The 25,608-nt window shown below is 39.7% G+C and overlaps 3 protein-coding genes across 3 annotated transcripts in view; 1 reads left to right on the forward strand and 2 right to left on the reverse strand.

The window, feature by feature from the left end:
- cdc73 (cell division cycle 73, Paf1/RNA polymerase II complex component, homolog (S. cerevisiae)) overlaps positions 1-17,052 on the reverse strand; it is a 32,433-nt gene extending 15,381 nt beyond the window's left edge. Inside the window, exons 1-10 of the mRNA XM_061044202.1 lie at positions 16,890-17,052; positions 16,103-16,208; positions 15,876-15,945; positions 14,923-14,985; positions 14,653-14,705; positions 11,509-11,597; positions 11,111-11,324; positions 8,573-8,671; positions 8,209-8,287; positions 7,997-8,061 (exon numbers count right to left, since the gene is read on the reverse strand). Coding sequence (XP_060900185.1) covers positions 7,997-8,061; positions 8,209-8,287; positions 8,573-8,671; positions 11,111-11,324; positions 11,509-11,597; positions 14,653-14,705; positions 14,923-14,985; positions 15,876-15,945; positions 16,103-16,208; positions 16,890-17,020 — 969 coding nt within the window. The 5' untranslated portion in view covers positions 17,021-17,052. The remainder of the gene's footprint in view (positions 1-7,996; positions 8,062-8,208; positions 8,288-8,572; positions 8,672-11,110; positions 11,325-11,508; positions 11,598-14,652; positions 14,706-14,922; positions 14,986-15,875; positions 15,946-16,102; positions 16,209-16,889) is intronic.
- LOC132978855 (beta-1,3-galactosyltransferase 2-like) lies at positions 2,482-5,489 on the forward strand. The gene has a single exon (XM_061044194.1). It carries the CDS (start codon positions 2,738-2,740, stop codon positions 3,920-3,922), a length of 1,185 nt encoding a protein of 394 aa, XP_060900177.1. The 5' UTR covers positions 2,482-2,737; the 3' UTR covers positions 3,923-5,489.
- A 303-nt stretch (positions 17,053-17,355) lies between the features above and the next one.
- ro60 (Ro60, Y RNA binding protein) lies at positions 17,356-25,120 on the reverse strand. The gene is made up of 8 exons (XM_061044195.1): positions 24,486-25,120; positions 23,773-23,993; positions 20,964-21,110; positions 20,729-20,866; positions 20,503-20,619; positions 20,107-20,223; positions 19,765-19,911; positions 17,356-19,126 (listed from the first exon to the last, which is right to left on the reverse strand). Exons 1-8 carry the CDS (start codon positions 25,072-25,074, stop codon positions 18,974-18,976), a joined length of 1,629 nt encoding a protein of 542 aa, XP_060900178.1. The 5' UTR covers positions 25,075-25,120; the 3' UTR covers positions 17,356-18,973.
- Positions 25,121-25,608: the final 488 nt, after the last annotated feature.

A 25,608-nucleotide genomic window follows, 5' to 3' on the forward strand; every position in this document is an offset into this window, starting at 1 on the left:
AGAAAGAAAGAAAATCAGCTTCATCAGGAAAACATTGATAATCAGAATCGGCCAATGAAATTGCAATTGATGCATCTCTACAAAGAACATTATCACATGTTCTGACGTTTTTCCACACGAAAAAGACAGTGGTGGAAAACTAACTTGACAACTGAGATGAGCAGTAGAGTATTAAGCAGCAAAACTCTGCCTGAACAACATCACCCCTTCCACTCGCTGGTGTTGAGTGTTTCAGACTATTACATACTGTGTCACACATCTGCCCCTCCATGTCTTCACACTAATTTTTAATAGAGGGCTGGAAAGAAGAGTCTGCATAAAGTCAGGTGTAGAGATTCAGCTGAGTGCATTGAAAGATGTACCCCACCAGGACATATTGGGACATCTTCAGGTTTGCAGTGCATGTGTGAAAGAGGCAGTACACACTTTGTTCTTATGGGTGCATCATATAAATTCTGCATTAAAGGTTTGAAACAATGACTCAGCTGTCTAAAGTGATTGCTGATTTTGTACAAAATGGACAAAAATGTTTTTTATGCCCGAGTCAAATCCATGGAGACTTTATGTACATGTTTCATTTGACTAAAGGATAATCTGTGTCTGAAAAATACAGAGCTATTTTTTGTAATTACTTAAAATCTGCTTAGTGTGTTTTGTAGATGATGAGTGAAAAAGGTACTTGGCCAATAAAACATTTTGACAAGTGAAGCAAATATTAAGTGAAGTCATTTTTAAAAGGAGCTGGTTTACACATGAAGTCAATGCTCAAATGACAAGGGATACAAAATTAGCTTGTAATTTGGATAATCTAGAGCAGAAGCGGAATAGGAGATCACAGTGTATTCTACCGTCCATCCCACATATTTGCCTGTCTATAACAGGGAAGGAATAACAGCTTGTTTATGGAGGCTATAGAGCGCCACAGGAATGAGTCCTAAAACCCTTTGAGCGCCATGGGGTCTAACGTCTAAAAGTCAACGGGGATTTTGAATGGGTTTGTGGTTAAATGCCTGAAATAAGGTCTGTGGTTAACACAAGCTTAAGAGATGTTGGTGTTTTGTTAGACCACATAAACTACGTTAGGTAATACCCAAACTTGTGAATTTAGAATTTTTTACGCGTCTTTAAAAAGACGGTTGCTAACAAGTGGCTAGTGTGACTACAGTGGTTGTCGGGGACATTAAATGTCATCACACCGGACACAGAGGCCAGGAACTCTCACTCGTCGGAGATGTTTCATGTAGGTTTAATCTTTAGGTTAGGGCAAATATTAGGTTAGTAAACATTTTATTAAGCTACGCGGATTAGTTTATCCGAGATCGTCTGAACCATAACGCTAGTGACGTCACAATCATCCGACCGTGGTGTAATTCGCTGTAGCATAACGTTAGCTTTTTACTTCTGTTGGCCGCATTAACGCTTCAAACATCATAAAAATGGTGTTCATGTGTGAAGATTATCCTGCTGAACAAAACCCCTACGCTTCAGAAATGTGCGTTTGCCACAGAGCTTATTTTCTGCAATGATCCAAAATCCAATGCAAAAATCCCATAGGCGAATTCTCGTTAGACCCCATGGCGATGCTACTTCCGGGTTGGCCTACAAAAATACGTCAGGGGTTGACATTAAGTTAAATTTGCCAGTGGTCCTCTGGGCTACTAGTTTTCAAAGATCATTGGCCCAACCATTGTAGCCACTGGCCCAGGAACGTTACTTTTGATTTGAAAATAACAGTCACCAATTTAATCTTGAACCATTCTGATGCAAGATTAAATTACATCTTTTATCTAATTAATTGAGCTCTAGTTATATCAAATATTTTGTATTTTTCTTATATCTACATGCTCATGTTTATTCACCATGCTGGTAACTGTAAGAGTCTACTAAATCTGATTGATATTAATATGAGGCTGTGATAGAGCTGGAATTGTTACGATCACCTTTCTCTCCTTCTTTCTTCTCTGTGAGAAACTCTTCATCCTTAGATCTTTACTTTAGAGCTCTCTTAAGGGCTAAGATGCTTTGTGAATAACTTTTATCTTTAACAGGATCTAGTCTTTAACTTTAAGGGGAAATTTAGCTGCAGCGTGTTCCAGCTCCTCCAGCTGTCTGTCACTGTGGCCGAAACTTTTCTCCGTTCTGTTTTCGTCATGCCCAGCTGTCACTCTCGACTCTTCCGGAGACAGCTGTTGCTGCTTCCTGTTTGTATGTCAACAGTACAACGCAATTCAAAGCTTGGTATACTACAGCTTGCTGTAGCCTTACACATACTACCAACAACAACAATAAAACTATTAGTTATGATAATATAAATATCGGAATCAGTATCGGTACATATGTATCGGAATCTGATCTGAACTGAAAAAAAGTGGATCGGTGCTTCTCTAATTTTTTAAAGTTGTCAATACAACAATATTGATAAAGATATATTTAGAGTTACAATAAGATATGCTAGATGGTCCATCATATTGCTAATAGATAACTTGTTCTCTATTCCATAGGTAAACACAAGAGATGAAACATTACAGTGGACTCACACTTGACTGCTGATTGGTAAGGCACAGTGACAAACAAAGGGATTTGTAGAGCTGGAAGTGAGAAATCACCTGCTGGTTAAAGTTCCCGGGTCAACCCACCAAATACACTTCACTCCAGGAGCTAAGGCCGGTTGAGAAGCTTCTAGAGATCATCGGAAAAGTTTGACACCTGTCTTGAGAAGAACATTCCTGCTGTAACCATGCAATGGAAACGACGCCACTGCTGTTCGTACACAGCAACTCTCTTCTATCTCCTCTCATTTCTGGGTGTACTGCTCTTTTTGGGTCAGCCTAGGCTCACAGGTATGCCGTGGCCCAGACACCATCCTGTGGTATACAAAGGTGGTGAGCTTGGTACCACTAAAGCCAAACTGAACATTAGCACCAAAACGTCAGGGTGGAGGCTGGTCATTTCTCCTCAGTCCACTGTTGCAAACATCAGCACACATGAGAAGGAAGTTGCCCCCTCACCTCAAGGTGAGCCAAATGTTGAGAACACTTTGTCGGTCAGTGAAGAGGGAGAACACAGAGGCAATATTACCCCTGGGCCTTACACTTATTTCATCAACGAGCCAGACAAATGTACAGAGAGCAGATCTTCACCATTTCTTGTGTTGCTAATAACCACTGAGGCTCGGCAGGTGGAGGCAAGAAATGCCATTCGACAAACATGGGCCAATGAGAGCGTGGCTCCAACTCTGGGATTAATTCGGCTTTTTCTGCTGGGAAGAAATAACGGAGAGCTGGGACTATTACAGCAGAAGATGCTTGAAGCAGAGAGTCACAGGTATCACGATATCATCCAGCAGGACTTCAGAGATACCTACAACAACCTGACCATTAAGACTTTGATGGGATTGAACTGGGTGGCAATATACTGCCCACAAGCCAGCTATGTCATGAAGACGGACAGCGACATGTTTGTCAACACGGAGTACCTCATTTACAAGCTACTCCGGCCAGAAATGAAGCCTAAAACAAACTTTTTCACGGGCAATAACATGAGAAACTTTTCACCAATTAGAAATAAAAACAGCAAGTGGTACATGCCTCCTGAACTGTATCCAGGTGACAGGTACCCCCCCTTCTGTTCTGGGACTGGTTACGTCTTCTCAGGAGACTTGGCGACAAATATCTATCGAAAATCGCTCAGTATCCCTCGCCTTCATTTGGAGGATGTTTATGTGGGAATATGCCTGGCCAAGCTTGGTATAGAGCCGGCTCCTCCATCCAATGCATTCCTATTCAACCACTGGCGGGTGTCTTATTCCAGCTGCAAGTACTCCCACCTTATTACATCACATGGCTTTCATCCTAATGAAATACTCAAATACTGGAATGACCTGCAGCGCACCAAAAAAAAATGCCTGCTTCAACAGGAGTAGAGGGAGAACAGGCAGGATACATAGAAACAAACACAACAAAGAGAACGAGGCTCATTAAGCTATGTAGTTAAAGTCAGATTCTGCTTGACACAATTGATTTACATCTCAGCACTAGTTTGCATGTGCAGATGAAGGATGGAGTCTACTGTAATGGTGCACTGAAAACCCCTCTGGGCCACTAGTTTTCAAAGATCATTGGCCCAACCATTGTAGCCGCTGTCCCAGGAACGTTACTTTTGATTTGAAAAATAACAGTCACCAATTTAATCTTGAACCATTCTGATGCAAGATTAAATTACATCTTTTATCTAATTAATTGAGCTCTAGTTATATCAAATATTTTGTATTTTTCTTATATCTACATGCCCATGTTTATTCACCATGCTGGTAACTGTAAGAGTCTACTAAATCTGATTGATATTAATATGAGGCTGTGATAGATCTGGAATTGTTACGATCACCTTTCTCTCCTTCTTTCTTCTCTGTGAGAAACTCTTCATCCTTAGATCTTTACTTTAGAGCTTTCTTAAGGGCTAAGATGTTTTGTGAATAACTTCCATTTTTACCAGGATCTAGTCTTTAACTTTAAGGGGAAATTTAGCTGCAGCGTGTTCCAGCTCCTCCAGCTGTCTGTCACTGCGGCCGAAACTTTTGTCCGTTCTGTTTTCGTCATGCCCAGCTGTCACTCTCGACTCTTCCGGAGATTTTTTTCCCTTTGAATGATGATTTAAGATCGGCTTTTGTCGGGATCTGATGGTTTTAAAACCGTTTTACCAAACGTATTTTAAGAGAAATCTGTGTGCGAGTGTACAATTCGGGAGGGACAGCAGTAAAGCCTTCGGCTGCCTCTCAACCATGACACACATGCACGCGTGCTTGATATGTTGATGCTGTCGCAGTTATTAGCACGACGTTTAAAAATAATTACTGATAAAACACCAGTTTGACAGAATAGCGCTGTGAAATTGAGAACATGTTAGTCTATTTTTTTCAGGCAGTATTTTAATTGGCCCGAGCGGGCCAGCTGAACATGCAATCAGGTGGCCCGGACTCTTTAGTTATAATGTTGTGAACTTTTCCCGAGCCACTGTCAGAGGGCTGAACGTTAAGTCCGAAAGTAGGAAGGGATTTCCATTTGAAAGCAAAAAAATTAGCTTAGAGTCCCAAATAATAAAAAGTATGATAACTTGATTGAAATTTATGTTTAAAAAAATAAATTAAAAAAATCTGATTTTATTTTACCAATATCTTAAAATATACCCTAAGCTTATAAGATATTGCAATGTATGTGTTTCCCCAGAGTGTAGCTATACAACTTAACAAAAAGTCTGCATAAATGTTTGTAGAAGGAGGAGGTGCTCTAGAGCGATTCTCAATTTTTTTTGTTCAAAAGAGAACATCTTTGTCCATTACAAATCATTTGAGAATCTATGTACATGTATAAATAAGGATAATCTACTTTGTTTAAAGATCCTTATTTTGAAATGATTTGATATCTTAGGTATTTTAGGAAGATGATGTGATGATTCAAATGCTGTTGTGCCAATAAAACATTTTGTTAAGTGAAGCAACTTGTCTGTGAAGTCATTTTAAAAGAGGCTGATATATATATACAGCTCTGGAAAAAATTAAGAGACCACTGCAAAATGATCAGTTTCTCTGATTTTACTATTTGTAGGTATGTGTTTGAGTAAAATTAACAGTTTTGTTTTATTCTATCAACTACTGACAACATTTCTCCCAAATTCCAAATAAAAATATTGTCATTTAGAGCATTTATTTGCAGAAAAACCAATCCTCAGAGATGGGGAACATTGTCAGAGCAGAAGGAAGCAAGTTTTCTTTCAGGACAACCTTGTACGTGGCTTGATTCATGCGCCCTACGCATGCCCGATTCCAGCCCTGCTGAAGTACTCCCAGACCGTCACCGATCCTCCACCAAATTTCACAGTGGGTGCGATACACTGTGGCTTGTAGGCCTCTCCAGGTCTCTGTCTAACCATTACACGACCAGGTATTGGGCAAAGCTGAAAATTGTACTGATCAGAGAAGATGACCTTACTCCAGTCCTCTATGGTCCAATCCTTATGGTCTTTTGCAAACCTCAGCCTGGCTCTTCTTTTGCTTCTCATTGATGAAGGCCTTTTTTCTAGCTTTACACGACTTGAGCCTTGCCCCTAGGAGCCTGTTTCTAAACCTTCTCACCATGCACCTCACCCCAGCTGCCATGTGCCATTATTTTTGTAGGTCACTTGATGTCATCCTACTGTTCCTGAGTGACATTCAAATGAGTTGACGGTCATCCCATTCAGTGGAGAGTTGTTTTTCGCCCTCTGCCAGTTTGTAGCTTTGTTGTCCCCAATGTCTGCTGCTTGACCTTGTTCTTATGAACCGCCGTCTTGGAAGTTTTAAGGATGGAAGCAACCCGATGCTCACTGTATCCCTCTGCCAGTAAAGCCAGAATTTAACCCTTCTTTTCCTCACTCAAAACTTTTATTTTCAACTCTTTTGGAATGGTCAATAGGTATCTTTTTTACTCCAATTACTTTTGAGGTACTACTAGCACTGTTTTTGCCATCCAGCTGGTCCTATTGCAAGAGGATAGTGATGACCACAGCAGTGGTTTTTATACTTTTCCTCTTTTAATAAGATTTGGTTCAGGTGATCACCTAAACAGTACCTCATTAAGTAGAATGAGGTGTGCTTGTGTTGGAATTCAACAGACACTGGAATGGAATGGCTTTCATTCATGTAGAGATGCTGATTTCAGAAAAAATTGTAGTGGTCTCTTAATTTTTTCCAGAGCTGTATATATATAGAATATAGTATAAGTATATTTAGGAATTAAATGTTGAAGACAGGCTCCACATATTGTTTGCCTGAGGTAATTTATTTTGACAATTTGATTTCAAAACCTTATTGCGAGTAGCTTAAGCCCCGTTTCCACAAAAGGAGTCCCGTTTGGTTCAGTACAGTACAGTTTGGTACAGTACAGTTTGGTACAGTAAACCCTGAACTTGTTTGCGTTTCCACAGCCAACCTTTATTTGGTAAACGGAGTGTAGCCGCATCAGATATGTAATAGTGTGACATCATAGCAGCCCAACACAGTGTAGCCCGCTATTTATTAAGTTAAACGTCCAAGAAGAAGAACAGGGGCACAGTAAACAAGGGACCCTTTAGGGTTAGATCGGTACCCTTGGCACCCCAATACAAGGGTACCAAAAAAGTAGGACGGTACAGTTCCCTTATTTTGGTACCATTCCCAACTTTTGACTGTGGAAGCACCAATAAATGGGTACTGTACTGAACCAGACCAGTTGGTGGACATGGGGCTATAGTTACACAATGTAACATGATGATAACATCAAAGATCAAATATTTTTCTTCAAAGCACAATACTGACTGTCTTTTAGAATTGAAAATTGTATAGAAAAATTTAATTTGATTGTTTTTTCAATTTCCTTCCTTATATTTTAAATATCATATCATGTGGACTTAATTAAACTAGAATTAGAGTAAATGACAACAAACCGAGTGAAACTAAGACACGTGTTGTTATCACTGCCATCATGTGTGACACAAGTTTATCCTGAATCAAAACTAAAGACGTCAGCATTGATAAGGTCTATTAGACACAGATGGACAAGTTCTTCAAGGACGAGGAGCAGGGGATCAAGGTAAGCAGCCCGAAGACCCTGAAGTATAAACTGTTTATTTTCTATGGCAACGATTGACATGGACCACTGTTGTTTACATTTTCTGACATTCAATTCTCATCTCACTAGATAGTTATTTTTGCTGAACGCAACTTCTGTTTGAGAGGCCATGGATTAAAACATTCATTGGACACAATTAGACATGAATTTTTCAAACAAAAAAGAGAAGCATACAACTAGGAAATAAATGACCTTCAAATTACAGAACCTAATAAGCTGGATAAAGTAAAAAAATGTTTAGGTCACATGAGGCTTTGGTTGGCAGCTGTTTGGGCAGATACTGATAAATCTAAAAGGGGACTTTTGAGAGGTGTTAAGGGTGACACTACCAGCAAACAACAGAGCTTTGGTCTTACCGTCACTGACTTCAGGGTCATGCCGTGGTATGTGCCCATGGTGTCGATCTTGAAACCCTCCGTTTCTAAAATAAAATGAAAAGTCACTTAATTGCAGACTACTGTCAGAAGGAAATGGGTTATTATATATATATATATATATATATATATATATATATTTGACTGCCACACACTAACTTCAGTTATATGTTTGATGCTACAGAACAACTTACCCTCTTTTCCTTTGAATCGCTCCTGATCATATCTGTTGTAAGCAGCTTGGACTGGCTGCTTGTTCCTTAAGGACGGGTCCTGAAAACAACATGAATCATGAGTAATTTATTCCTGTTCATGCTTGTCACTACATTGTTTAATCAAGCCGTACACATCATGTAGAGATTTTTCACTGCTTAATAACTACCGACCTTCTCTCCACAAGCTCTCATTTCATTTCAAGCTCCATTGATTTAAGAATAGAAAGTGAAACGACCAGCAGCAGTTCACTCTTTAATGCATGCCACATTATTAAACATCTAATAGTATGTAAAAACTAGAATTTGACTGGTGCCTGGCCAATTTTGCAGAGTCTTTTCTTACAGCTTGAGAAGTGTTCTGTGCTGGTCTCTGCTCCGGTGCTCGCCCTTCTTCTCTGGCTTTCACTGACTGAAGGATGGCAAAGATGTTCTTGGAAAAGTTCTGCAGATGGGGAACACAAAAAAGGATATCATGAGTGTAACAGCTCTAAAAAAAAAAATCTCTATCTTCTCATTATTTGGTGAACAACAGTCAGTGGAAAGCATCAAGGTGGATGTGAATTAATTTAAAGTAATGCACAGAAAAGGATGTCTCATAGTAATTGCTATGCACCTTATTCATCACAATAATGTCTCGGCACAGTGACTCTGTGATACTTGATATATATTGCAAGACAATCATCAAATGAATGAGTCCCAGTCTTCTTTTTTTATTATCCTCTGTAGTCTTCCTCTTTGACCGTCTTACTTCTGTTTACGTTAACCTCATTCGTGTCATAATTTATTTAATTTATTACTTACGTCAGGATGACTCCTGACGTAAGTAATAAATTAAATTGGCAGGAAATCTTAAAGAGTAAAGCATTTTTTAATATCAAGATATCGATTTATGCCGTCAGCAAAACAATAATTTTATCAGCAGAGAACTGACACTGAAAAGCATTATCACATGGTACAGAGGTATTCATACCACAGGATTTTCAATAAGTGCTGCATTCAAATGAATTTAGGCATACAACAAACCTAACATTGCTTCAGTAGAAGGGAGTAGGGCTGGATCATTAGATGGGATCGTCAGAGAATAACATGGGCATGTAATGAAGCTCTGCTGTCATCATGTCTTTGTACATTCATATAGATTCCCTGACGGCGTCATATTGGTGTCTCAGTCAATGAGCTGAGTGCCTAAGTTCCAGCTTTGCCGAGCGGGCCTTATAGTGTCGCAAAAAATGCAGCAGCGCCACAAACACACACAGCGCTGTTCTCCCCTGCTGGTTCCTCTGATCCTGTCTCGCCTCTGTAACGCCAGGCCCAATCTCGATGTCCACCCTCACACACTCACTGACTTTGGTGCGCGTTCCCGGTAAGTCTGTGAGGGCTTAGTGCTGTCCCACTGAAATCGTCAAGTGTTTGAGGGCTCTCTTGCTGACTTTACGAGCCCTTTATGCACCCTGTCCGTAAGTGGGCATATCTGCAGATTTAAAGTGAGGGAATTACCCACATTCATAGCATTGTGACGTGAAACATATGATTTCCCAGGGAAGCCCACAAGAATTGAAAGGTAAACAAACGCCATAAAACGGAAAAAAGGTAGAGACGGTAAAAAAACAGGAAGGTGAAACCACGCTCTATTTACAGTCTGCTAAAAAAGGTTATTTTGAAACTACAGTTAATTCATAACTCATTTGCAAGTCCATAAACAAAAAAAGAGAGACAGAGAGCGTATTAGTCCCATAAGATAAGATAAACCTTTATTTATCCCACAACGAATAAATGTATTTAGAGTTCTATATTGAGTAGAACTTTTTATAAGCGCCATGGTTATGAGTGAGAAAAGTAAAAAACTTTAAATAAGCTTTTGCCACATTACATCATGCTGTCAAGATTACAGAGAAGTCGCAAAGTGCTGTCCCATTTGTATTTAACCATTGGAGCCCTCGCAGCCTCATGCACTCAATCACTTTCCAGCTGACGTTAATAAAGTCAGTAAGGGCTCAGGGTTAAGGGAGGACATCGAGATTCAGCCTAGGTGTTTGTGGTTGTGGGAGGAAGAGAGAACTGAAAGGGAGGGAGGTGACAACTTCAACGAGGTTTTGAAACAAACATTAAAATAAGTTGAGAATAAAGCACTGTTAAATATTCACAAAGATATACTATGAGTACAAATAGGTTTATTTATATATACTTAATGGTTACATCAACACAGGTAGGTGCAACACTATTTTTTGGGAAACTGTAAATATTTACCATGACTACCTGTGTATGGCATGACATTAAATAGGTGATTTATATTGTGCCATAAATAATGACTCTAAAACATGTAACACATCTCCTCTACAATGGTGTGTAGTTGTGCCAGTCAAAATGTCCACTAGAACGTCAGATTAAGTAAACACACACTTGGTGAAAATGATTGTGTTGCTGCCATCTAGTGGTCACTGTAGTGCTTTCAGGTTTTTATTAAGAGTTTGGTCACTTGGAGGTTTTTCTTTTTACACTTAGGCCAATTTTCTCTTCAGGTTTGGTGAATGACAAACTCCAGTATGAACAGTAAAGTGGATTCTCAAGCAAAGCTCAAATTCGTTCTCCTACCTTTGTCTGTAACAAGACTGTGAAATGTTGGAAAGTATTGCTGCACAGAACTGCTTTTACAGCTATTATTTCATATTTCTTTTTTGTGGTAGCACTAGCTGGATAAAAAGTAGAATGAAGAATCATTTTGAATCGAAAATGGATTCTGAATCGAATAGTGACCCCAAGAATCGTACTGTGAGAAAACCTAAGATTCCTAGCCCTAATATGTACCCCCCACCCCACCAAAAAACAAAACAAAACAGAAACAAACTGTGTGATTGGTTATCGTGAGCAAGTGGACTCGTACCTTTCCGGTGCTCTGCAGGATGGTGGTCCTTGTCCTCCACACCCGCTCTCTGCTGACAATGTCTCGGGTGACGTCCACCTCGGCGTCCACAAAGCTTCTCTGCTTCAGGGTGATGTCATCATCCAGATCAGTTTTGATGGTGGAACGTTTCTTGGCCATGATCTTGGCTTTGATGGCTGCGATCTTCTCCACTGACATGGCCTCAGACAGAGACCTGAAAGATGGGAAATAGATTTTTACACCAAGAGCCTTTAGAATATTTGTCTTGTTAATGCTGCACATCAGTTTTTTTTATTAAAGTTGTAACTAACTGTAGAGGTGAAATAATATATATTTAAGAGGTTGTGACTTATTATGTAACATTATGTACAGATGACTTTGGGTAAATTAAACTATACCTGATCTGGTCCGTCTGCACGATGCCCTCTTTATGGCCCTCCAGACGGGCAGCCAGACGCTCCTTATCCAGACGCACCCGCTCCTCATCCTTAAGAAAACAGTGAACACACCATAAGTGAGCTTCAGAATGAAATAACATGTTGTAACAGATGTCATTTCATTTATTTATTTAGAACATATTTTAAAATTAAAAATATACATTAAAAACAAAGCAAACAACAATAAGGCTCAACAGTGTGGTGCCGGAAGTAAAAATCCTGTTCATTTTCCCCATAGCGGATTTGATTATTAGCCATAAAAAAGTGGGCGGTACACTACTTTCTGTAGTAGCTTGATTTTTCTTAACTAGTCCATGTTGCAAAGGGGTGATGGAAAGTCAAAGAACACAAATAACTAACTAAGTAACAAAAGCAACACATATGATGTATTACACACATTAGTAGACGGTACAGACCTTACAACTTATATTGATTCCATTTTTCTCATTGACTCTTCAATTATATTTTTGTTAAATATGTTATTTTGAAAATGTGTTTAAACTTTCCTAATGTTTGACATGTTTTCATTTCTTCACTGCAGCTGTTCCATAAATTAACACCCTACTTGTGATACAGTGTAGTTTCAGGTTGGTCCTTACTGCTGGTTATTTTAACATAAATATTCCTCGGAGATTGTGTTGACTGTCCCTCTGCTGAAAAAACCTTTGGATACTGTTCAGTAACTGATCATTTTTAACTTAGGACATGATTGGGATGCTTTTAAAGTCGATCCGGTCCTTGAATTTCAGTGTTTTCAGTTTGATGAAGAGTGTCTACTATCACCCCTGTAAGTGCTGTATTCACAAAAGTTTAAAAACAAACTATTGTATTTTTCTCTGACTGTATTTTACACAAACTTTTGCTTTGTAGCTTCAATGGCTTTAAAGATGTTAGTTTAAAATGCCTCCATTACAACAAAGTCTCCGAGTGATTGCCTTTTTATTCTGTATGTGCTGTGTTGTTGCATTGTATGCGTTTATGTTGAACAAATGTCTCAAAATAAAATGACCCATCTAAGATATTAAAGTTTTACTCTGCTGTACTCTACTTTATGATTGTCTTGACTTCTGTGACTTAATCTAAGGATATACACAAATATCACATTGATGAGGAGACATTTGATTAGAGCTTTGACTATTTCTCTGACTACACACTGACCCTCACATTCTTTCAACCTCGAACAAAACAGACACTTTCAGTTTTGGTCAGTTATTGATGTGTTTAAAGATCCTGGACCAAAAGTCACTGTCAAACACCAGGGGCCGTATTCACAAAGCCTCCTAAGTACTAAGACAAAATTCTAAGAAAATTCTTAGAATCAGGACATTTTCTAAGAATTTTCCCTCAAAGTTAAGACTAGATCCTTGTAAAGATGAAAGTTAGTCACAAAGTGTCTCAGCCCTTAAGAGAGCTCCTAAGGTGTATAACTGTTAGGAGTAGTGAGGAGGACTTTTAACAGGCTTAAGAGTTTCTCAAGCTGAGCAAAAAAATGAAGAAATGTTCTCCAAACACTGAATAATAAATATTTTTTCTGACTCATAGTTTGGCTGAACAGACTAAAACGATTCGTGCAGACATTTCAATCCATCTATGACTTTTTTCAGGACAAAGTGAGACATGCATGTTGAGTTACTCTACATGCGGTCACCTCCACAGGTGGATCCAATCACTAATTAAAAGCTTTTACCTGCTGATATAAGATCAGCATGTGAACAAGCTGCTGAACAAGTGGGTATGTGATTTCAAACATTTTGAAGGCTATATACTTTACAGTACATCTCACAAATTATCACATAGATGCTAATTTCAGTGTTCATAATTGCAAAATGTCTGACTAGATTCTATGATTTACTTTTTTTTTTCCATTTTGTTGGATCAACCAATCACAGGGTGCGTTCGAATTGTCCCTCTTATCTCCTTTCACTATCCACTTTACCTTAACCCCGCAAAAACGTCATGAGGTCAAGGAAAGATGTTAGGAGAATTCATAAAGGACTTAGGGAAAGGCGATCTCGTTGCTCTGACAATCCGAACGCATTTTCCACTAGGCTACGTCATTGAATGCGACGGGCCGGCGGAGGTTAATGACGTGGGTCTGCCGTGTTGAAACTACCATGTTCCGAAAATGGACTACAAAAAACGCATCTAAAAAACTTTCCCCTGTGCCTTCTTACCAGTGAAATAATCCTAATTACCACAAGGTTGGGATTGAAATAAAATAAATATAGAATACCAGGCTACAAAAGTGAAACCATCAGCTTCCTGTCCACTCAGAAATCAACATCAAAATAAATATGATTGTATGAAATGAATTGTTACATTAATGATGAAAGATATAAGATATAACCTACAAATAATATTTTAAGCATACAAATGTACAACTGCACAAAGCATTCTTAAGTGAATGAAATATGTTGAATAAAACATCATCTGATAAAAATGTCTTTTATCTTTTTATCCCTTGATCTGTGTCACTTTACGATCATCGTTAATGTTCGTGAACGGTCGGATGCGCAACTCGCTTTAAATGTTGCGGCCGCAAGGAATTGTGGGGCGTCATATCTCATCTCCTTTCGTAAAGGATGGTCCAGTGTATCCTATGCTAAAGGAGGTTATAAAGGAAGCATTGACCCACCTTTCCTTAACTTTTAGAGAATTCGAACGGCTCTTATCATGGCCGACACTTAAATGCTTCCGGGGTTAAGGTAAAGTGGATAGTGAAAGGAGATAGGAGGGACAATTCGAACGCACCCACAGCTTCTGAAAAAAATGTACCTAGCAACGGGGTCAACAACGCCTCCTCACTAAGATGAATGTTTCTGTCCATTCCTTGCTCAGAGTTGCTCTGAGTGTTCCTAAAATACGTCTAGGCTAAGACTCCTTGCTAGGAATTGGAAAGTTGGAAAATCTCTCCCACATTGAAAAGTGATGACAATTGTGGAAGTTATAGATTATTGAACTTTTAACCAATAATCCCCCAAACCTTTATGACAGTGTTAAACTCCTATAACTGCTCCTGCTTGCAGAGAAGAGATATACAGTAGGAGGGAATGCTCACCAGCTACACTACAAAACATGAACACAAGAGAAATGATACCAATTTACCTCGATTCTTGGTTTTTTGGCTTCAGAAGAAACTTCATCTGCTGCTCTTTTCACTAAAAAAGCAGAACAGTGTCATTATTTTACTGAGTGGATTTTTTTAAACCCACTTTACCGACAGAAAAACAACAAAATGAATTGAAAGTATGTGATCAATATCAGCATGATACAAAAGTTGTAATTACAGTTGTTTTTACAACATACTATGCTCATAATGAAGTACATGATGTCCATAGAAGTAGTTCAAATTTAAGCAGCATGGTGTGAACTTGCCTTGTGTTGGCCTCTGCAAACCTATTTCTATAGGTGCACTTCTGTCGATGCTTGTCGATGTCGCTGTGAAAGAAAAGATTAGAAAACAGCGTTAATAGACAGAAGTAGATCATTGGTTCCCAACCTGGGGTCAAAGGTCAAGGGGGGCGCTATCTCTGCTCCGCTGTTGTCAAAATTAGATTTGCACATATTGACTAAAATCTCGATAACAGACAGCAGATAAAACAGTGTAACAAATAAGTTGTCCTCACTGAAAATATCAGACCTCTTATCAGCTCGCCGTCTTATTCTGGTTTATTTTATAAAATAGAGACATTGCACGTTAATGAACATAAACATGTAAATAGAGCCCAATTTATTAATCGGTCAGCCGATAATATCGGCCGATATCAGCATATCCAGTGACTACCGGTATCTGCTCATTTCATCACAGATGTGCCGATATTATTACATTTATTCACTAGTCAAATAACATTTCATTTGAGTATCAATGTATTAAACTATCAGTTCTCTCTGTGGCTATCACCAACAACAAGCTTTATCACTCTCCAGAATGAGTAAGCGGTGATGCACATACATACACAGTTACTTTCCAGTTGAGTGACCATCTTGTCTTAGTGTTTGATGGGATTCCACTGCATTTGAGGGATCAACACAATAAATGTGTATTTCTATATCTATCTATCTCTACAGATCAAACATAGTTTTAAGAAAGTTATAGGCCGATATATCGGTATCACGTTTTTTTCTCTCCCCTGATGATATCAGTATCGGCCCCACAAATCTCATATCGGCCGGGCAATAGTAAATAACAAACATTGTAGCCATAGGATTATTTTCATCTTGCAGGTTGGTGGTTCACACGTGTACAAATGTACGTATAACCACAATGACAAGAAAATACCAACACAACAAATATTGACCAAACTACATCATAAACTATATATACTTACAACTCTCTCCATTGAGATACGACAGCAAGCCTTTTCGATCAGGTCGCCTGACAACAGGGATGTTCTCTGTCTGAAAAATGAACATACAAATATATCAAAAACACTCTCAGGAAGAAAACTGTGATTCATTTCAATTGATGAAAGAGACTGGAATAGCACGGGATTATTCTGGAAGTCCTGGCGCTGACAGGTGACGGCAGTATTGACAGGTAATCCAGGGTACTTACTGCAGCTCTTCGCACATAGGATGGATGCGGAAGATGCACATTGTTGAGTAAGAACAAGATAGAGTCCAAAGTATAATACTCTTTGGGCTGGCCCTCTTTACCAGTTCTGTTGGAAGAAAGGCAAAGAAAATCATAAAAATCACAAAGATAAGTTTGCAATCATTGCATTTGACTAAGTAAAAGTAGACAAACTGTTGCAGGTGGTACATTTAAGTTTATGTTAGTTGCTCATTACTGTAACAAATAATGAACAGATAATAAAGAGGCTTTAATCTGCTTCTGAAATTAAAAACTATCAACAGTTAGCTGATCAACTTCTCTGAATGCAATTTAACTTTCACCGCTACAAACGCAAAGTTTGTCTTGTCAAGAATAAAATAAAATGTTTGTCTTTATTATTGTACATAAACTAAAGCACTGAAGTTGCTGCGCTTAAATGTCCAACTCCATGGCACCACAACTATACACTAGCTCCCGTCGCTAACTGGTTAGCATCACATTACTTCAGCAGCTGTAGCTATTTCTCTCACGAATATAGTTTAAGTTTTGTAAAATAGATACATAGAAATGGATTTAGACTAGCAAAGAAGCCCCGTGAGTAAGGGCACCGTATTTCCTTGTGGCACCAAACTAACCAAAAACAGTGGTTGAAGTTTAACAGCAGGCAGAGTTAGGTTAGCATGTAGCATCTCACTAGCCTTCCGCGGCTACCAGCTCCACAAGGGACCGATAAGCTTCAGCGGAGGGCCTACAGAGGCATTAAAAACAGAGTTTAGCGCTGACATACCCCCAGATTATGTAGTTGGTCTTGACATTTTTCGGCCAGGAAAACTCCCCGAATATAACTTCATCTCCTTTAGCGACGATCTCTTTTTTCTGGATGTTGTACTGACGGAGAACACTCAACACATCCGCCATCTTCACTTGTCTTGATGTAGTGTGTCTGCAAAGCCCCCAGATATCAACATGAAGCGGACTCGCAACATGCCTGATCTGAATCAAACTTTTATTTGTTATTAAACTAATGTCAAAAAAATGTCTCCTCCAGTTTTTGTTGTTATTTGCCAATTGATTCGTTTTCGAAGCGTTTGCTAGGTTGATAAATTAAATACCTAAATGTGTAGTTAATTTCTTACTGCCACTGTCACAAATTATTAGTTTAAGTTAAGTGCCTTGCTCAAGAACACTTTTAAAGGACAGACATGCTTAGTGTGATTTTAACTCAAGCAACAAGTAATGAATACAATACAAAATAAAAAGCAGCAGAGTGTTTATTGGGGGTTTACATTGCCACTACAGTCAAGTACTTGAAAGTTACACAAGTGGATACATCAGACAAAGATGACAGAAAATAAGTTAATCACGGTGATAAACACTTGTCAACAAACAAACCTCATAATTACTAACTCTTATGTCAGACTTTCAACTTAAAATGTATCAAATCACAATTTTATACAAATATTTTTGCCTAGTAGCATTTTGACCTTCAAACAAGACGCAGTGGACATTGTCTCAACTCTGAATGTGTCAGTGTCAGCATGTGTGTGTGTGTGTGTGTGTGTGTGTGTGTGTGTGTGTGTGTGTGTGTGTGTGTGTGGGGGGGGGGGGGGGGGGCACTTCCTCACAGTAATATGGTCAGAAAATTGTCTTCATAAGAAGTGAATTAGACCAGAATGATTGATTAGTGATGCTGTGGACCAAAACAAGAAGCATCACTGTAGTTGTTTGCCTTTCCACAAATTCAGACCCTAAACTCTGTGCACTGTGTCAGAAGAAATATAAAGCATTCTACTTTAAACCCGACATATTTTAACTAACGTACATTCAATCCATTTTATTACAGCAAGGTTGCAATAATTGGTTAGTTTTTGCATAATCAACATCCTTACATAAAACATACAGAAACATTACTGTGCTAACAGTTTCAGTCTTGGTAAACAGTAGTTAAATAGCTATGATTCACTCCTTCCTCAGCATTATAGTCAAATACAAATGTGTCTCCAACTTAAACAGTAAACTGATCTAAATATCCCAAATATTCCTGCAAAAACAGATCATGTTTAAGAGCACCAAGGGCGTATCCTTTCAAAGAGTTAGTTTGACAAGAGCAGAACTAAGTTTTTTAATTAATTTGACCTCAGGGAAAACAAATGTCAGCACAACTAAAACTGACGCTTGACAAAGGCCAGACTTTTGTAAATGAAAGTGTAAAGATTTTTAAAAAAATCAAAGATGGCATAACATATTGCAGTTTTTATGCTTTGGGTGCTTTCTTGACATTAGATCCGTTTAGCCTTTATGCTACATAAAAGAGGGACAAACCTGAACCATCCCGTCAGACCTGCTAAATCATACCGTGGAAACATACTGAGAAACTAAGGTAATTGCTCTTAAAATAACCCTATAGTTGAACTCACTTCTAACATTCAGACTCTTACAGTGTTCCTCTTCCTTAGTTTGGCCACATATTTTCATAAGTGGCGGAATTATTGTCGTAAAGATTCTTGCTCACCAAAACCCATCAGAGAGGTAAACAGCCCGTCACACAGGGAGCTTTTGTGCACTACACCTGCCAGCATGACATGCAGGGACATGTCATTTCTTTTGACTTTCTTTTCCTATTTCAGCATTTAAAAAGAAGAAATATCTTCTCCAGAGTGTTGTCCAGCCTGCTGGACACTTTGTCAGTTGACCTGTATGCGACATCATACAAAAGGAGAAATTGAAAATGTTAATGTCAACATCTTTTGGATTAGTGCTGTTTTAGGGCCCTCTACTTGCTAAGTGAGCCACCCTGGTCCACTTGGTGTCTTTTTGTACTCTAAAGTCATGACTCAGAGACAGTTGAGTCCCAACAGTCCCAGCACTCAGTCAGATCAGATCTTGGGCTAGGTTACGAATGACGCTCAGAGCTCCAAGGTCAAAGCCACAGATGCTCAGCAAACCCCTGTCTTCTGTGTCAGCGATACCATGTCCAATTGAAGTAAGTCCACACATCACCAACTTGGAATTAGCTCCTGATTTCTGTCGAGACAGCAAACACAAAATACAAACATAAATTGTTGTTTTAATTGATCTTTGAACGGACAAATCACTTAAAAATAGATTGTTCATTAATTCTTCTGCTACTGACGAGGCTTAGTGGGGCACTAATTAAACACTTTTTCTTTATGTAAAAAATAAACAGGATCAAAGGGAGCAGCTGAGTGCCTCACTGAAGAAGCACAGTCAAAGTGTGATGTATTAACACTTGATTAGAAAGACCAGCATGTGTTTCATAGCTTAAACATTCATGTTTTTGAAGGAACGTGCTCGGGTCTAATTATGTTACTCCAAATGAGTAAAATGACAAGATGAATCATGTGAATTTAAAGAATAAACTTTATACTAGTGAAATGTCATCTTGCCGTTAGAAAACAGGTTAAGCATTACTTGAAACTAGAAAAGCAACCTCATCACACTTGCCGGAGTTTTTCCGTGTTGATCAAGTTCAAGCACATGTACATATGTCTTAACAGTGAGAGAGTGTGAGACGCTTTGACAAGGTCCAACAATCATTAATGTCACATTAAACATGTTTAAATTATTTGAAAATGTATCACATTTGACATGATGCAATAAAAAGATCCCCTCCCTAAGCAGACATGAATTGATGAATATACTTGTCGATGTTTCTTTAGAGTCTCCACGGGGCTGGCAGTAAACATCCACAATGGGTTGTTTGTCAGAATGATGAAAACATCTACTGCTTTCCCGTTCTCTGTGGCCCATGCGATGGGAAGGGTGCAGTCTGTGCTCCCGCTCGGGATCTGGAAGATGGAATGGTGGATAGATCATAATTAACAGAGGTTAATGCTACTAAACTGCCCTTTATGTGAGGAACAGCTGGTGATAGTGTGTTATCACAGATGGTTAAATTCCTTGTTTTAAACATACATATAAATATCACAGTGATCTTAAATTATAACTGATTAAGTAGTCCTTGGTGCTGTGGCATGCCTTACCTTAACCAGCTCGACTGTTGCCTGTGAGAGAGTCATGTCAGCAGAGATGGAGCATGGAACCACAGCTCCTTCAGAGTAAGCCAGCACATCTGTGTCTGCCTCTGTCCTTGCAAATATCTGCAAAAGATACAAGGGCCAAATGAAAAGCATTGTTAGAAAAAAAAAATGTATCTTTCCCACATGTAAACACACACAATGCATCAGAAGTATAACCGAGCCCCCGAAATCTATGAATCATCATTGGGATGACTCTCAGCTAATTCCCCCTGCAGGAATCCACAGTACGTATCAACAGACAAATTCCTTGATCTCTACTCCCTCCAAAGATAGAGCCGCTGAAGCAGCTGTTCAAGCCGAAGCAATTATTAGCCGCACTGTCTATTTGTCTCGCCTTACCATAGTAATAGCTGCAGCGGCGACAGCAGTACTGATCGACGTCCCGGGGACAATGCTGCTCAGTGATGTGCTCACGTCTACTGCCACTACGAAGCGTTTACCCAGAGGCTCCACATTCTGAGGACAGGATAGAAAAAATAACAAGAGGTGAAGAGAGTACGTCGATGTGATGTTTTCTTTCTTATTTAATGTTTTGTGAGAATCTAGGAAAAGACAAAGAACCTACCATGAAACTCTTGTAAAAAGCAGAGTCCATTGCTTTGAGGATGCTGCTGTCTGGTTCCCACTTTGTCTTACCCTGAAAGCCTTGGCCTCTTTTGTAGTTTTCGGAAGTCAAAAGGATGCTGAAAGGATGGATCTGTGCCTGGTTATTTCAGGACAAAACATACAATACTGTAGACTGAGTCAAGTTACATTTCAAGAACAAATGTAAACTCGTGGTTCTGATCTCCGAGTCCTACCTTCTTTAGTTCCGTCTCACTCTGGATTCTGTCGCACACAGCTTGCATTTCTGAACTTCCAGGTTCAAGCACTTTGTTCGACGTCATCTTACCCAAGATCCTTAGCACTGACTGGAGAGGCATTTCCTTCAACAAAGACCTCCATACCTCAAAACAATTAAACAGATATATCTTTATGAGATTCATTCCATAATGCTGCAAAGTGCTACAGTTAAACGTCTTTGGCTGCCCAACTGAAGACTTCCCCGGGCCCAGTAGTCATGATTTCTTTCTTTGTAAAGTCTGCAGAGAAATGCAGTTCAGTTAGTCTTGAAATTATATACAGCATTTTAAGACGACAAAGCAAAAGAAAGAAAATAATATAATTGCCATGATTAAATTCCAATTTAACACACAAACAACAAGATCACATGTGAGAGACGATACATGAGTTTAAATGTCTCATTATGCAAAATACACTTTAATATGTATTTCTAACACTAATGTGTCCTTAGCCTTTCTACAAACCCCCCATTAGGAGAATAGTCCATCCTCTCCGTCTTTTGCCTGCTCCACTTTTCAGAAAATGTGTGCTCAAACAGGCTGTTTGGAGTTTTTCCCCTCATGACATCACAAAGGGCAGTAACCCCTCCCCCAGGTGGGTGACTCTCCCATAGCTAGGTGTTTATTCTGCCCTAAGGTGCGAGAAAGCCCAAGCCATAACCCCTTCCAGAGAGGGGGCGTGGTCAGACACAGCTCATTTGCATTTAAGGCTACAGTCACAGAAACAGCCTGTTCTGAGCAGGGTTGAAATAGAGGGGTTAATAGGCATGATCAAATACAGGATCAGAGTGGATTTTGGGTAAGAATTGTTTTACAGACATGTTTTGGGAACCTCTGAGACTTATTTAAACTGGTTGAAGAAGAGAATAATATGTGACCTTTAAGGGAATATAGGCCTTTTCTTACGTGGATTGTGAACTGATTTTGCATCAACATGACTGAAAAGGCCCTCAGACAGCTGCTTCCTTAAACAAATAACTTTATCAAGGATTGGTAAAGATTTTATCTATTGTTAACCAATTCTAGACTAGACCAACGTCCACTCAGCTGTTTTCTTATCAACTTATGGTATACAGTGGGTCTGGAAAGTATTCAGACCCCTTTACATTTTTCACTCTTTGTTTCATTGCAGCCATTTGCTAAAATCAAAAAAGTTCATTTTATTTCTCATTAATGTACACTCAGCACCCCATCTTGACAGAAAAAAAAACAGAAATGTAGAAATTTTTGCAAATTTATTAAAAAAGAAAAACTGAAATATCACATAGTCACAAGTATTCAGACCCTTTGCTCAGTAATGAGTAGAAGCACCCTTTTGAGCTAGTACAGCCATGAGTCTTCTTGGGAATGATGCAAGAAGTTTTTCACACCTGGATTTGGGGATCCTCTGCCATTCTTCCTTGCAGATCCTCTCCAGTTCTGTCAGGTTGGATGATGAACGTTGGTGGACAGCCATTTTCAGGTCTCTCCAGAGATGCTCAATTGGGTTTAGGTCAGGGCTCTGGCTGGGCCAGTCAAGAATGGTCACAGAGTTGTTCCGAAGCCACTCCTTTGTTATTTTAGCTGTGTGCTTAGGGTCATTGTCTTGTTGGAAGGTGAACCTTCGGCCCAGTCTGAGGTCCTGAGCACTCTGGAAGAGGTTTTTTTCCAGGATATCTCTGTACTTCGCCGCATTCATCTTTCCTTCAATTGCAACCAGTCGTCCTGTCCCTGCAGCTGAAAAACACCCCCATAGCATGATGCTGCCACCACCATGTTTCACTGTTGGGATTGTATTGGGCAGGTGATGAGCAGTGCCTGGTTTTCTCCACACATACCGCTTAGAATTAAAGCCAAAAAGTTCAATCTTGGTCTCATCAGACCAGAGAATCTTCTTTCTCATAGTCTGGGAGTCCTTCATGTCTTTTTTGGCAAACTCTATGCGGGCTTTCATATGTCTTGCACTGAGGAGAGGCTTCCGTCGGGCCACTCTGCCATAAAGCCCCGACTGGTGGAGGGCTGCAGTGATAGTTGACTTTGTGGAACTTTCTCCCATCTCCCTACTGCATCTCTGGAGCTCAGCCACAGTGATCTTTGGGTTCTTCTTTACCTCTCTCACCAAGGCTCTTCCCCCACGATTGCTCAGTTTGGCTGGACGGCCAGGTCTAGGAAGAGTTCTGGTCGTCCCAAACTTCTTCCATTTAAGGATTATGGAGGCCACTGTGCTCTTAGGAACCTTGAGTGCTGCAGAAATTCTTTTGTAACCTTGGCCAGATCTGTGCCTTGCCACAATTCTGTCTCTGCGCTCCTTGGGCAGTTCCTTCGACCTCATGATTCTCATTTGCTCTGACATGCACTGTGAGCTGTAAGGTCTTATATAGACAGGTGTGTGCCTTTCCTAATCAAGTCCAATCAGTTTAATTAAACACAGCTGGACTCCAATGAAGGAGCAGAACCATCTCAAGGAGGATCAGAAGAAATGGACAGCATGTGAGTTAAATATGAGTGTCACAGCAAAGGGTCTGAATACTTATGACCATGTGATATTTCACATGGTCATAAGTATTCAGTATTCAGTTTTTATTTTTTAATAAATTTGCAAACATTTCTACATTTCTGTTTTTTTTTCTGTCAAGATGGGGTGCTGAGTGTACATTAATGAGAAATAAAATTAACTTTTTTGATTTTAGCAAATGGCTGCAATGAAACAAAGAGTGAAAAATGTAAAGGGGTCTGAATACTTTCCAGACCCACTGTATATAGTGGTCAAGCTGTGTAAAACACTCACCTGTTTGGACTTCAGGTGTTCTGTCAGCAACTGTTCCCTCTCCAGGTTATGTTCCTCTATTAAATTGATGACCTCTGTTTCATCACAACTGTGCTTGACCTTCTCCACTACCTCCAGATACAGAAGCACTTTGACCACCTCCTCAGAGTTCTCTTTGTCCGAGTAAGCAGCCTGGACTTCTTTCCACCCTTTTGTTACATATTTGCTGATCAAGGCGATTGCTGCAAACACAAATGCACGGCCATTACAGTCTGACTGAAGATGTTTTTATTCAAAAGAACCACAATGTTTCAACATAGTAGCAACGCAGTGATTAAGATGTTGGTTAGCACTGTGTTTATGTTAGCTTTTTTAAAAATAAACTTAATGGGATTCTGGAGTTTTATCCTCATGACATTTTATTATTTTCCCTTCCCTTGATTCGTGACCATGCCACCTTTTAAATCAATTATCAAAATCAGACAAACTGTTCCTGTCTGCTCTCGATAAATGCTTACACATAGAACAAGTTGGTGTTTCAATGAACTTCCTTCATGATTCACAGTTATGACTACCTGTGTCCCTGACGGACGAAATCATCGAGCAAACAAGAAATCTTTCAAACTGCCTTTACAAATTCTATACTGCACGGCATGGACATTGTAATGTAAAAACAATAATACGTAAGCCTAACCTTGTAAGAGGCTGTATATATTGTGGCTGTGTAAACTCACCTTCATTGGCTGGTTTGGTGTGAGAGAGCCTGAGCAGATCCTGGTGCGTCCATCCTTCTCTCTGTTTACATTTGGTCACAGCCGCAGCCAGACTCATGGCGTCCTGCTCATTGTACCAATCAGACACTGCTTTCCTCAGGGCACGTCCCCAAATCCCACACTTCATACCCTCCTTCAACTCCTTCTTGTTCTGGATGAAAGAGAACAGGTGGGCAGGGTCCCGACAAACTTCCTTTACAGCTTTGAATGCCGCCTGTCTTGTCTTCAGCTCCGAGTGCTGGGAGCACAAAGCCAAGGCGAAAAAGGTGGGGCCAGGTCTGACAGCATGTCCATCCTGGCAGAACCTTTTTATCTCCTCAACCACCTCAGCACCCCGGCCGTCCTGCAGCAGGGAGAGCAGAGCTCCTGCACCCTCCATGCTGACCTGCCCCTCCTCTCTGGCTGTGTATGCATCTCCCTCAGAGCCGTAGCAGAGGAAACGGCACAGTCTGGCCTTGTCGGTGACCTCCCATGGACAGCCACCACCACCTGTTGAGTTTTGGGTGTGGTTGCTTGATGAAGATATTTTAGTACTTCCCGATGGCTCCATTGCAAACTACAGAAGGCCTGAAACAAAAGCAGTGAAAGGGAATTGACAAGAGCTACAACAAAATATAGTTTTAATCGATTTGTCAAATCTTTTTTTTTTTAACTAAGTAAAGTATTGAACCCTCTTTTGAAAACTTGAACTTGCCATTGTTTGACTTCAATGTAAAAGTCAGCAAGATTTTTGATTGCTTAAAGGTTACATTTCTAGAATAGATTGATAATATTCACTGTCCACCGTGAAGAAACACAATCTCATCAAAACAATCAGTCAAAATGTAAACATGTCAAATTTGATGTCAGACTTCATTTCCCATTCAGGATTCTGGTTTGACTAAAGATGTAAACTGGAAGAAAAAAGCAGTGCAACTTTCCAAAACCCCAACATGAGCCCATACATCCTTAGTTTGAGCTCCTGAACTACTGTCGAGATCAATGACCGACCAGAGATCCTCCACAAAAACAAGATAACGATGACTTAGTTAGCAACAATACTTACTCACTGCCTCAGTGCACGGACGAAAATAACTTAAAGCCG

This window comes from Labrus mixtus, chromosome 8 (assembly GCF_963584025.1).
Source record: "Labrus mixtus chromosome 8, fLabMix1.1, whole genome shotgun sequence".
NCBI lineage: Eukaryota > Metazoa > Chordata > Actinopteri > Labriformes > Labridae > Labrus > Labrus mixtus.

What these genes read in the sequence shown, in the direction of transcription:
- LOC132978855 (XM_061044194.1), top strand. Translation starts at nt 2,738, where the DNA reads ATGCAATGGAAACGACGCCACTGCTGTTCGTACACAGCAACTCTCTTC.
- ro60 (XM_061044195.1), bottom strand. Translation starts at nt 25,074, where the DNA reads ATGGAGCCATCGGGAAGTACTAAAATATCTTCATCAAGCAACCACACC. An exon ending in CACCAAACCAGCCAATGAAG is followed by an intron (nt 23,994 to 24,485) that starts GTGAGTTTACAC and finishes TTGTGTTTGCAG; the next exon opens with CAATCGCCTTGATCAGCAAA. An exon ending in CAACAGTCGAGCTGGTTAAG is followed by an intron (nt 19,912 to 20,106) that starts GTAAGGCATGCC and finishes TCCATCTTCCAG; the next exon opens with ATCCCGAGCGGGAGCACAGA.